Source organism: Triplophysa dalaica, chromosome 17, assembly GCF_015846415.1.
Source record: "Triplophysa dalaica isolate WHDGS20190420 chromosome 17, ASM1584641v1, whole genome shotgun sequence".
Classification (NCBI taxonomy): domain Eukaryota; kingdom Metazoa; phylum Chordata; class Actinopteri; order Cypriniformes; family Nemacheilidae; genus Triplophysa; species Triplophysa dalaica.
The window spans coordinates 10,725,405-10,739,566 of record NC_079558.1 but is presented as its reverse complement, the minus strand read 5'-3'; the positions used below and the strand labels follow the sequence as shown (position 1 = coordinate 10,739,566).

The 14,162-nt window shown below is 39.0% G+C and overlaps 1 protein-coding gene and 1 long non-coding RNA gene across 2 annotated transcripts; one reads left to right on the top strand and one right to left on the bottom strand.

The window, feature by feature from the left end:
• Nucleotides 1–397: 397 nt before the first annotated feature.
• On the top strand, nt 398–2,067 carry LOC130439299 (uncharacterized). The gene is made up of 3 exons (XR_008909435.1): nt 398–651; nt 1,361–1,447; nt 1,569–2,067. It is a non-coding gene; the product is annotated as an uncharacterized LOC130439299 (long non-coding RNA).
• Nucleotides 2,068–7,615: 5,548 nt separating this feature from the next.
• LOC130439242 (interferon-induced protein with tetratricopeptide repeats 5-like) lies at nt 7,616–9,577 on the bottom strand. Its single transcript, XM_056771750.1, has 2 exons — nt 9,493–9,577; nt 7,616–9,344 (listed from the first exon to the last, which is right to left on the bottom strand). The coding sequence occupies exons 1-2, from the start codon at nt 9,495–9,497 to the stop codon at nt 7,916–7,918; spliced, it is 1,434 nt and encodes a 477-aa protein (XP_056627728.1). The 5' UTR covers nt 9,498–9,577; the 3' UTR covers nt 7,616–7,915.
• Between the last annotated feature and the right edge of the window lie 4,585 nt (nt 9,578–14,162).

Here is a 14,162-nt window from a genome sequence, read left to right as displayed (position 1 = left end):
ATTTACTGATGTCAGTCCACTTAATGCACAGGAGTATGATGCGTAGAGGAGATTTTGTGTGTTATTTTAATATTCCTTCAGGCCACAGAAGAGCTGTCTTTATTAAATCAGTCATTTATTATGTATATATTTAGACAACTCATTAAAAATGTATATTTGATAATTGTGAATCTTTGAGTAACTCGACAGTTTCTCACACACCAGTTTCTCTGTATTCCAGAGTAATCTGTACCTTGTGAAAGAGGAAGTGCTGTCAATGTGAAGCATTGACACAGGTCTAACACAGTGAAACACCACTTATTTCTCAAAAAATATAATTAACAAACTTCATTGTGACCATTTTGTCATTCCCACACAATCATTACCACTTGCAAGTTTTATAAGCACACCTAATAACTACACTCTAAAAAATGCTGGGTTATTTGTTTAACCCAACAGCTGGGTTGAGCCTGTTGGGTCATTTTGTTGGGTTATTTTCTTAGTGTTGGGTCATTTTTTGAGTAACCCAAACGCTGGGTTACCAGTCTGGTCCAATTGAGTGACAGTTGAGAGAGTAAACCCCTCCCACTCCTCTACGCATCAGACAAACTTTACCTTCGCGGGCATTTTGATCCACTTCATCTCGGAAAGCTGTTATTCGGAGAATAAAAGGTATGTTTACGAGTTTTTAATGTATAAAACTGTTACTGTAAAAAAAATGCAAAAGTATGCAAAATTTGGCTGTTCGCATTAGGTTTGAAAGTAACGTTACAATCTAGCTTCGTTAGCTTTGTATAGCTAGTCTGTAACGTTATGCCCACGTTGTTCTAATTTACAGCTTTTTAATCATTTAAACTTCCTTTTTGGTGAACATTTCCTCTGAAATGTGTGACTTGTGTGAGTCAGTAACTTACGCATCTTGATATTAGTTTAAGGTCGACACGAGAGCGTCGTGCCAAAAGCAAACATCCAGCTCATTTTTTTATAAATACCGCTAAGGTTCGGTGAGGGAACTTAGATTTAAGAGTCTTTTAGACGAGAATGTTGTTGTTAAGAACTCAAATACGTGATTTATATATAAACATAACGCCTCTTTGAGATTTTGTTAAGACGCTGTCAGCGGTCGTGTCTCCGTGGAGAGCAGCTCTATCTCGGCCATTGCCTCGGGAGTAGCCGCTCTTATAACGTTAGTGGTTAACCGTGAGATAAAATTAATTTTGGGTATATGAGACGAACAATTGGTGCTCTTTTTAGACTTCTACTTATTCCCGAGTGTGTCGAATTAGTGAAGGGTTGTTTTAACGTTTATAATATTATTTTTTTAAGACTGTATTTCACTTTCTGTACTATATCCCACTCTTCTTCTTTCCCCCACTGACAGGTTGCAGAATAACAGCTAATATTAATGGATCATTCTATTCAAGAGAATGTCAACTGGAACTTGGATGTTTTCATAACAGGCTTAAAGGTAAACATTATTTAGGTAAAATGTTAATGTACTTCTTTATATGTTTATTATAATCCATTGTGCTCTGGTTAGGCCAGTTTCCTTACATTCTTCTCTTGTCTCTTTTCTTGTCTCTTTATAGATGAACAAATTGATAAAGAAACCCTCCTGCTGGACATCCACTTCCAAAAGTGCACACCACACTGTTTTCTACAAACTCCCAGGAAAAGAATCCTCTTAAGTAAGACTGCTCCGTGGATATGTCAGGTTAAGCAGTGCTGAAACCGAAAGAACTAACACTATTGAAAATGTTTTGTGAGTTTATATGAAGAGGAAAGTTACGGTGTCCCTTTTTCACATCCATAACGCTTGTTTATTTCTTTTTTTATAGAAAACTTGTGCATAGATTTATATTTTATCATATAAATGCGGTTCTATCAACAAGGGTTTAGTAAAATACTTTTTATAGTGTTTTGAAGTGTTAAGTTGTCTAACTATTTATATTTACTTGTGCCACTTTAATAACCTTGTTAAATGTATATGTTAAAATCTAAACTAATGTAATTTATTGAAGTTAATTTTCTTTAAATATGTATAAACATACATTTCATCAAAGTGTTTTATATGCCATTTTATTGTTCATTGAGCATAACATATTGCATGTTTTTATGAATTCCTTTTGTCTTGCATTTTGATCCTTAATAAAACTTTTGATTCTTACTGATGCCTCGAGTATTCCTCTGTGATTTTGTTATTATTATTTTTAAACATTTCGGGTTTGTTTTAAACCATCAATGTAATTTTTAAGCAAAAGTTGATTTAAATAAAACAACCCAGCATGTTGGGTCAAAGATTTAACCCAACTGGCTGGGTTAAAATAACCCAACGCTGGGTTTGTCCATATTTGACCCAATGTTGGGTTACCAAAATAACCCAAATTGGGTTGTTTTAACCCAGCCTTTTTTTAGAGTGTAACACATATCCTCATTCACCTTGTCCCACAGTTTACATGTGTATGTACATTATCCTTCCGTTATTGAATTACTTTAAAATAGTTCATATGCACAGGAAGTACAATAAAATAAAACCAACTCCGATGAAGGTAACAGGCTATATTAATAAACAAAGCTTCTGTCAGTTACCCTGCCCCCATTTACATGCAACATCTGTAGAATGGTGCTATAAACTCTGACAAGTCATTGTCACATTCAATGAACATTACACAAACACACAAACACAGGTTAATGCTAACATAGTCTTACAGTGTAACCCTGTAACAAACACTTTCAATATTAACTTTGGGAAAATTATGTTTGAAATTGAATTATGTATATACATGGACTAAGCTAATAAAAGTACATTGTACTGTACTGTAAACACATAAAACAACAAATTGAAAATATTAAGTAAATCCAAATGTAGGTGACCTGAGAATTCCAAACTCCATCTTCTCCCTGAAGGTAATATATGAGGTGTGTATTGGCAGATGTAATCTTACGTCACAGGAATTGGCCTCTGGAAAAATTCTCACGCCGTGGTCCTCTAGGTGAAGAAACTGAATTGTGGGTTGTTCCTGGAATCCCAGCAGAGGAATTTTGTTGGACCCTGATGCAAAAATCAGAATTTGCTCCAATGTCACCACCGTTGTTTTCTCTGAAAGCAAATTATTTAACATATAAATATTATAATGATAATAATCATATTGGCCCATTCGCTGTCCTAAAAATTTGAACAGAGCAACAAGGAATGTTTAACAAAAAAAGTTAATTACATGCCACAGGTATCACTATTGTAACTGAGATCAGAATTAAAACAGAAAAGGCTTTAGTTCAATTTTTACATTTAAAGGCATGTTGTGAAAATAATCTTTTGTTAGCAGTGAATCTTTATAAAAAAAATCTAATTTGGTGCAGATGTGGCGAGGCGCAGGTCCAGGATCAGCATATAAACTGCGGGTTCCCAACACTCTGGGTTCTGGCTCCAAAACGCCTAACGCAAAACCGCAGAACGCAGTGTCTTCTCTTCCCCCGAGTGAGAGCGAGCGAGGAAGAGACTAGACGAAGGAAGCACGGAGGACAAGAACGGATCGGCAGATGGCAGCTTACGAGCACCCTGGACATCGTCATTATATATTAAGTATTGTTAACTTTATAATAAATTCCCCACTGGGGTTGCTCGAATCAGTGTGTGTCGTGTCTCTTACCCCCGTCACACTGGTGGAGAATGCAGGGATGGAAGAAAGAGACCGACTCGTGTAAGGGTCTTGCCTACCGTGTTTCCTGAGCCCCGGAGAACGCCGAGAGAGCGTGGCCCAGCTGCCAAGGAGTTCGGCTCAGCCACCGGAGAATGCTGCCCATCCGACAGAGGTCGCTGCCCAGCCGTCCGAGAGTGTGGGCTAGAAGGGAGTTGGGAGTTGCCAACGATCCCGTCCATCTTCCAGCCTGTCAGTCCGTCTTCCAGTCAGTATGGGTCGGACTGGCAGGCGACATTTCCCCTCCCACCCCTATCGTTTTCCCGAGCTGTCCGGGAACCAGGTCGATGCTTAGGGGGGGGAATGTGGCGATGAGCAGGCTAGCTGCCAGGCATATAAGCTGCGTCATTTGTCATTCACTTGTCCGAGAACAAAAATCACTTGTCCAAAAAAAATACATTAAATTTGAATTATAATAATATATTATCGTTTCGGATTTGGTCATTTTGGCTTCCAAGCATTTTAACTAGTGTCCGCTTTGGCAGCCTGAATTTGGTTATAGGCTGGCCTACTCTCTGTGACTGCTATAAAACAAAGGCAAGCAGTAATTGTTATCTTTTTTTGCACATAGCACTGGTGCTAGAGAGGTTTAAAGTTTAGTAGCAAAGGCCATATTTTAGGAGCACAAGTATAAACCGTCGTTGTCATCCATCCATTCATTCATTTTCTCCATTTTCAATTCCCTCTCCCTAGACACTTCCTCCAGCTCTTCCGGGGGGACACCGAGGCGTTCCCAGGCCAGCCGGGAGACATGCCCGGAACACCTTCCCGGGAAGGCGTCCAGGGGGCATCCGGAAAAGATGCCCGCGCTACCACAGCTGGCCGCTCTCGATGTGGAGGAGCAGCGGCTCTACTCGGAGCTCTTCCTGAGTGACCGAGCTTCTCACCCTATCTCTAAGGGATCGCCCAGCCACCCTGCGGAGAAAGCTCATTTCGGGGGCCTGTATCCGGGATCTTGTCCTTTCGGTCATGACCCACAGCTCATGACCATAGGTGAGAGTAGGAACGTAGATTGACCGGTAAATCGAGAGTTTCGCCTTGTGGCTCAACTCCTTCTTCACCACGACGGACCGGTACAGCGAACGTATTACTGCAGAGGCTTCACCGATCCGTCTGTCAATCTCCCGTTCCATCCTTCCCTCACTCGTTAACACGACCCCAAGATACTTGAACTCCTCCACTTGAGACAGGAACTCTCCACAAACCTGAAGTGAGCAAGCCACCCTTTTCCGACTGAGAACCATGGCCTCGGATTTGGAGGTGCTGATTCTCATCCCAGCCGCTTCACACTCGGCTGCAAACCGTCCCAGTGCATGCTGAAGGTCATGGTCTGATGGGGCCAGCACGACAACATCATCCGCAAAGAGCAGAGATGAATTGGTGTGGTCCCCAAACCCCACACCCTCCGGCCCCCCCACCACATCGGTCTGCCAGTCCAAAGGCACTGTCCCCGACCGCCACTCTGCGCTGCAGAGGTGTGTCAACCAAGACAGCCCCACAACATCCAGAGACTTGAGGTACTCAGGGCAGATCTCATCCACCCCCGGAGCCCTGCCACCAAGGAGTTTCTTGACTACCTCGGTGACTTCAGCCCGGGTGATGGACAAGTCCGCCTCCGAGCCCTCAGCCTCTGCTTCCTCAATGGAAGACGTGACGGCGGGATTGAGGAGATCCTCAAAGTATTCCTTCCACCGCCCGATGATGTCCCCGGTCCCGGTCAACAGCTTCCCCCCTCCACTGTAAACAGCCTTGGTAGGGCACTGCTTCCCCCTCCTGAGGCCCCGGACGGTTTGCCAGAATCTCTTCGAGGCCGACCAATAGTCCTTCTCCATGGCCTCATAATGATTAATTGGCATCTTAAGGGTTTTTGAACCGCTCTCAGTCTGACCCGTCGCCTGGGACCTGTTTGCCTTGGGAGACCCTACCAGGGGCATATAGCCCCTGACAACATAGCTCCTAGGGTCTTTCGGGTACTCAAACCCCTCCACCAAGGTAAGTTGGCAGTTTAAGGAGGGGCATTCCACACTGAGAATTACTTAAATAAGTCATTGGTTAACAAAGTGACAAGAGCTATCTGACGAAGCCTTTCGGGTCTGGTTAAATTTGACAGACTTGTAAACAACTTGCAGGCCTTCACACAAGGAAGCTATCATGCACAAACATAACACTGTTGTTATACAATAGTTTGAAGTAGTTTTTACCATGTGGAAACATATTTGAGCCTTTTCTTCTGGAATTCTGCAGCAAAAGTGGGACACTTTCTTATTATTAATTGGTGTGTGTTAATTATGATTAAATGTCACCCTATACCAGTTTACCGCAAAGTCAATGATTTAAAGGTGTAGTTACTCAAAAGTTAAAATTCTGTCTTTGCCTCATGCTTCAAAGATTTATCACTTTTCTTTTATTGTAAATGTAGGGACCAAAGCTGTCAGTGCATGGGGATGTGACAAGACACTCTGCTTACAACTCGATACTAGGTTCACGACGCACAAAATCATGTTATTTTTAATTGAATTAAAAAAGAAACCAATATTTCAATTACAAAATATTGACAATCTTCAACAATAAAATGCTTTCTTTTATATGCAATTTGTTATAGAATTAACAAATATATGAATGAATCTAATCATTTTTAAATATAATCAATGAAAGCAATAAATTAATAAAAACATTTAAAATCTTCAAAGGGACATGTTAGCAGCTTTATCAACTGGATTAAGCATACTCCAAAAATTGCATGTTTTTGTGCCATTATGTATAGTACATATGTATTTTTGGGGGTCAAAGAATCTTTTTTATTATCTATTTATTTGTCCATGAAAAGAGCATCCAAATCATCCAATTATGGTATACTCCTGTAATTATTTTTAGTAAAGTAAGACATTTACATATGAGGATAATTGATAAAAGGGTCCCATTTAGCTGAATTCACTATATAGATACATTTTAGACAATTGAAACAATGTGTCCCACTTTACCTGTATTGATTCAAAGTATGAGTATGTTTTTCAATATATTGCATGTTGTAAGAGATAAACATATATGAACTGTAGTGTTGTGGCAAGCTGTATTTGATTTCCAACGCCGTATTTTGAGAAAGCATACATCCTCCATACTTCATTATGAGATTAACCTTCACAGTCACGCAAAGTGTGCCACACCTGAACCTGAAGAGCAAGTTCTCAAAGCTGCTGAAGGCCTGTGAAAGAAACGTATTAAGACAAAGGCAAGGAGACACACATGAACAAATCAGCTTCGTCACATGACCTTCCACCTCTGAAACAAGGCCTCTTTTGACTGTTTCTAAAATCTTGAGATAAATGGTAATAATCGACCTGAGGAGAAACCTCCGCTTGAAGGCTTAAAAGTGCATGCAGTCAGTGGTCCAATGATGGAAATGTGCATTTTCAACCAATTTTGTTTCTTTTATTTTCCTTTCTGCCGTTAGCCCCTTTGAGACTTCTTATCATGTAATTACACTTTATTCAAGTCTAAGATTTTACCCCCATGAGCAATACGCTGTCTGTTTTTAGGCTGATTGTTGAATGGTTGATTTCTTTGGTGGCTGGCGGCCATCTGAGCGGTGGCGAACAATGTGAGAGATGTTGGCGTTGTACCCACACCGATTGCCTTGACCTGGGTGACCTACCTGGTGATCTAGCTCTGCCATAGTATTTACGTGAAAATTTAAACAAGGCCCATTCCTTCTCGCCCAACCAAATGATGAACATCGAATGTAGAGACAGGTGGATTATTTTCTCTAATCTCCTTCATTTTTTTCTCCGCCAATCATTTATAGCCTACATATCCTTTCTGACAGGACAGAAGATGATGCCAGCATATCATATTTGTCAATTGATGGCAAAACAATATTTTAAATAATTTATTTTAACAGTAAATGAATACATAAAGTTCCATATTTTCTCTTGGTGTTATAAATATTTTAAACATTCATTATTTTCTTTTAAACAAATGCAGACAGAGCACAAATGTAGGATTGTTCAGAATAGTGTTAAATTATGTATGGTTTCATTTAACAATTTATAATGAGATTATAATTATAATATATAAAGCTATATTGTATATTCTAAAAATAGAAAAAGATAAATTATGATAAAGTCTTATAAAAGATATCTTATTAATATCTTATAATTGTAAAATAAGTGCAAGAAATCGAATCAAATGTAATATTACAGACGATATAATGCTGAGAAAGCGGGTAACTAAGAGTGTCATTACTGTATGGACAGTCTGAGAGCACAAAGATTAGTCAGGTACTCATCATTGTCTCCATAACTCAAAGCTTTCTCATAGCAATCAATGGCTTGGCTCTTCTCTCCTTTTTCTTTGTGAATGAACCCTAGTATCCCATAGGCCTCCGCGTCCTGTGTGTTTTTATTAATCCACTTCCATGCAATCTTTGTTAAACCTCTAGCACTTTTCTTCCCTTCAGGTGAACCTGGGCTCCACTTCAAGCATTCCATGTAGTGCTTGATAGCTAAAGCTTCACATTTGATGGTGTACAACTGGAATTCAGCATAATAAAAATGAACCACATGTAGATTATCATTTTTCTCTTTGGCTGTTTTGAAAGTCAGCTGAAACATATCTTCAGCTCGTTGAATCTCACGCCGTTCTCCGTAATGTAGTGCTAGATCACTCATTGCTGTGATGAAGCAGGGTGCATGAGTAGTAGCCATTTCTAAATGGTAGATGATCTGATCACGAGTCTGTTGAACCCAAGATGATCTGGCGTGATGATATGCCTCCTGCAGCAGTTGGATTTTCTTCATCTCATAGCAGAGAGCTAACTGATGATGTATGAAACTCGAATAAGGAGACAGTTCAAGTGCTTTACTCAGGATAGAAATACCACTGTTCTCAGATCCTCTATTTCTGAAGAATTTCCCAACATATCGCATAACATGTGGGTGATATGGAGATCTTTCTAAAGCTTCCTTTACCAGTTTTTCAGCCTCATCTACACTGTTATATTTAGACAGTCTTAAAGCTAAGAGGACCTTAAGAACATCATCATCAGGATTTGTTTCAATGGCTCGTCTCAGTTGCTTGATTGTGGGTGAATTCTCAATAGTGAATTTTCCATATTCTGTTCGATACAGAGCGATGGCATAACCAGCGTTCAACTCACCATCTTCTGGTTCCAGATCTAAAGCCTTCTTGAAACATTCTTTGGCTCTCTCATAATACTTGGAAGAAAATTTAAGAAAGGTCCATCCCTTCTCATCAAGCACTTCTGGAACCGATAAAGACACAGATGAAATGTTTTCATTTATGTTCTTGACTTTCTGCAGGTTAATTTCACACTCTGTATAGTTCTTCATGTGGTAGTTTATCCAGGCAAGGTTTCCATAGGTGACAATGAGAGCTTTGTGGAATTCATCCTTATGGCACTCTTTGTGAAGCTTCACAGATGTAATGAGATTGCTAAGTGATTCTATTTGCAACCCCTGAAGGAACTTTACATATGCTAAAGCATTGTAAGTTTGCGCAAGTCTCTTTTTTCCCCCTTCATCCAACTTGAGCTGTTCATCCAGCCTATTGAGAATACTAGGTAGATCTAAATCATCTTTTATCAGAGCCCAGGTGAAGTGACATTCCAGCGTGTGAAGTTTTGTCCTCAAAGCTGTCTCATAAACTATACTGGAAAATAGGAATAATAATGATTTATAATAAGCACTTTAACAAACAAATGTTTCCTCTCTTATTAAACAATATGTAGTAACTACAGTGTCCTAGAAGATACAGCAACAAGTTAAAATCCTAAAACTAATTTGGATAGATTACTTACCTCATCTTGAACTGAGTCTGTTTGAGAAATGTTCTAAAAGTCGTTTCATAGCTTCTAGAACAGCTGGTTCATGGGCTGCGTTAACATTCTTTTCTTAAAATGGGAGGGACAAAATCAGATTGGAAACCAAAACCCTGGCATTAAAAGAACAAAAGCGTCTGCCAAATGCCTAAATGTAAATGTAGAACAAAGGTAGCTGTTGAGTAAAGGAAAAGTTGCCTTGAAGAAATGTGTGCAGGGTTCAAATCGATGCATTAATTTTCAGTTGACATTTCTCAGGTAACAATGAAATTCCTAAAATGTTTTCTGAGAAATAGGCAGAAAAGGCTTTCGTTTCTCATGTATATCTTACACCAAGAAGCAATGGCAGTTTACTTAGACTAAAGCACTATATCAGAGGAAATAGTTTAATTATAGGACAGTTCCAGGAAAAAGCCTCAAAAGCCACTTTATGCCACCTTAATTTGGTGCCCAAGGTGACAATAAAAATGCAAATAAAAGTAAAAAAGCCTTCTCTCCCAGACATCTGAATAAGAAGCATTTAATGACCATTTTGGCTATATAGGAAGGATGAGTTTGATACACTCTCTGCTTCTCTCTTCAGGATAGAGGGTCACAAGGAGTTCAGAAAAAAGTATTGCAGTGAAAAGATACAGAGTTAAGACCAGGAGAAAACCAAAGAACAAGCTATACAGGTTAAACCCCTTAAAGCACTCATCAGAAGAGCACTTTCAACAAGTTGGTATGATTTATAAGTGTCTTCATGAAGTCTCTGGAACATATTTTCCGTAAAAACACTCAATGGCTGTGTAAACAACACCCTTCTTGCCTCGTCAAAAACAGCTCTACTCACAGCAACCCGTTTTGATGCATGTCTCTTTAAATGATAATGAGTTACAGCGCACACCACCCTTCTTCCGCATGGTGTGTCAACACAACACGAAACTATGAAACTAACCACAGTGTTCGCCCTTACTAGCAAAAAAACACCTGAACATATTCACGCACATAATGTATTAACATACTCTACATACACTCACCTAAAGGATTATTAGGAACACCGGTTCAACTTCTCATTAATGCCATTATGGTGGTGGTGTAATGGTGTGGGGGAGTTTTTTCTTGGCACACTTTAGGCCCCTTAGTGCCAATTGGGCATCGTTTAAATGCCACGGCCTACCAGATCATTGTTTCTGACCATGTCCATCCCTTTATGACCACCATGTACCCATCCTCTGATGGCTACTTCCAGCAGGATAATGCACCATGTCACAAAGCTCAAATCATTTCAAGTTGGTTTCTTGAACATGACAATGAGTTCACTGTACTAAAATGGCCCCCACAGTCACCAGATCTCAACCCAACAGAGCATCTTTGGGATGTGGTTGAACGGGAGCTTCTTGCATACCACAAATCTCCCTCAACTGCAAGATGCTATCCTATCAATATGGGCCAACATTTCTAAAGAATGCTTTCAGCACCTTGTTGATACAATGCCACGTAGAATTAAGGCAGTTCTGAAGGTTAAAGGGGGTCAAACACGTCATCAGTAAGGTGTTCCTAAAAATCCTTTAGGTGAGTGTATATGACGGTTGAAATGTGCCACGGATTACCTACCGAAGGAGACTGTCGTGTGCTTTTACATGAGAGAAGAATATGTCGCCACCATAGATGTGTGACATTAACGAAGTGGATAAGTACGTCGCCACCATAGAGGCTTGACACTAACGTTGGGAATAAGTACGACGCCACCACTGACACATACATGTAAAGGATGCCGTATGGGGGGGTAGGACAATTCCAATGGCCCATTTTGATTGGACAGTTAGGTCCTACTGATGTGTTGACAATAGCTTTGCAGACGGGGCCCAAATTGATTTTTTGTCATAGGACTCAAAATTCCTGGCAGCGCCCCTGTGGGTGTGCATATAGATATTTGGCTTGTTTTGTGTCATTTATGCAACAACTTGCAGGATATGTGGTAACAGTCTTAACATTATTGTTATTGTTAATTATGTAATTGTGCACATGGTCTGTGAAGGTAATGGCTCTTTTACACTACTCATTTAATGGGTTCAGAGCACGGTTCCTAATTTTTTGAAATATTATTCAATATGTTAAAGAACCCATATATAACAGTGTATGTAATATATATTTTTATATACCTGACATGTAACAAATAAACAAAATTTATTCAACTTTAAACTCATTGCAATGAAAAACAAAATGACATGCAACTGGTGACTCATGTAGGGTTTACCATAAACCGTTCTGTAATATAAACATTTTCTTTCAACATAAACGTTTGTGACATTAGTAAACAAATATATCCAACTGTAAACTGATTTACAGCATAGCAATTCAAAACAAAATCTCATTACTTTAAGTTCAACTGAGTGTATAAATGCCAATATGATTCTGTCTCCTGACGTTACAAATTGAAATTAGAAAAGAAAACATTATTTCATTAAACTCCATTTTAAAACACGTATTCTTCAATACAAATCAAGAATGACTTAATAAAATAAAAATGTGAAAAAAATATGACAAATAACAATAGAATAAGAGAACAAAAATTACATTTCACAACTTGAAGTTGCACTCCATCCAGGGTGTATCCTGCCTTGATGCCCGATGACTCCTGAGATAGGCACATGCTTCCCGTGACCCGAGGTAGTTCGGATAAGTGGTAGAAAATGGAATGGAATGGAACTTGCAGTTGCAGTTGCAGTTCCAGTAATTCTCAATTAAGTTGCTTCAGTTGCTTCAGTTGCTACAGTATGTCCATTGCAAACAATCTCCATTTAGGACATTGTCAAACTCTGCACGAAATTCTGGGTAAGAGTTGTAGTTACAGGGTAGGTCAAGAACTGCTCCGCATGTGTGTGCAACAGGCCTGCGTCCAAGACCGAATATTCCATTAAACATGACTTCAATTTTTTCTTGGCACATGACTGTTTTCTCCTCAGAATTGTCTTGGAGATAAGGTGTCGTCCTCTTCAGTGGATATTGAATGACTGACAGGCACAAGATCATTTGAGAAAAAGGTTTCTTAATGTTCTTGCTCTTTTTCTGTGTCTCTTGTTTCTCCTTGTCTGTTGAAAACATCTATGAAAAATGGTATTACAAAAACAAATATATAAACATTTAAATATATTTACATCTAAATAAATAAAACAAACAAAATAACATATATTTAGCAAAATAATAAATTCATTTAACAACAACAAATGTCTGGTGCCTCCTCCCTGTCTTTTCCGAACTTCTATTTGAAAATGAAGCCACCCAATTTCCAGTCACCTGGGGTCTCATGTTCAAAGACTTGCGTTGAATTCATATTAAAACATTGCGTAGGGACAAAGCTGTAAATGCACATTCTCACATTAATTTCACTGTTAGTACATCCGACAGTGGATGTGGAAGCTGCCGTACGCACCGTTTTTGTGCGTACGCAGCGTTGATACATGAGGCCCCTGGTCTCCTTAGATGCATGTTTTTTTCCGATACGTACAAGTTTGTTTGATTAACCCCCACTATTTGCAGATGTGCTGCTTCCTTTTTACGTATTGTCTCTTAATCTCTGCAGTACAGTTGATGTTGTTGTTTCACAGGCCGCGAGTCTCAGGCCACGAGTGATGGCAAAACGCTCTAACTGCAAGACAATCCCCATTTCTGGCGATTTATTTTACAATCTTGCTTAGCTCTCCTCCCATCTCTTGAATCAGGTGCCATTTTTAAACAATCTTTGTAATGTCTGATGGCCAACTGCCAGCATCTTTTTTCTGTACTGCAGGAACTCATCAAAATACAAGTAAAGTGCTTGAATTAAAGTTTTTCTTTAGCTGTAAACAAGGCTGTCTAAAACACTTCTTCAGCCCAACCGATTTGTACATCATAACTGTAGAGAGCTGCAAGCTGTGGCATTGCAACAATGAAACCATTCTTCAGTCTGACAGCCTTTTCCAAATGAGATTCTCAAATGACGAAATCTCCCACCTTCAATTTGATCCTTGTTCTCCTTTTTGTTTGTAGCTCAGAGCTGTATGAATACTAAATCTGTGGTAAATTCCAATGCCCTTTTTTTTAACAGGCAAATAGACCACGCATAGTTTCTCAATTATTTCCCCACATAATGTATTGAATCACACTTGGACTGGAGTTAACTCAAGAGCCTTTTCAACCAGATCCTCAGCTTCATCAGCGCAAACTCAGCTAGTTTCAGAGCTTAAAGAAGCTTTAGTTCATTATCTGGGTTTGTTTCTATCACCCATTTGAGTTATTTAATTGTTTACGTATTCTCTGGACATGGGCACATAGTTTAAGTTCTATATATAGCTACAATTATGGCCAAAAGTATTGACAGTGACATAAATGTTGTGTTTTGCAAAGTTTCTGCTTAAACTGTTGTGGTTTTTATTCACATTGTTTATAAATTATTATGCAGATTGATCAAATGCATTTTAAGTAATTGCAATAAAAAACTCAGTTTAAATAAGGAGATTCAATCAACACCAAGTTAAAATGTGAACTCTGAGTTGATTTACACTAAGATCTGATTATATTTTAAGGGTGTGTAACAATGGATGTGCATATTTCTAATTTAAAAAAACGCTTTATATTTCACATATTTCAAGTCTATTGTCCACAGCTGTTCCTCTTCTCACAAAACC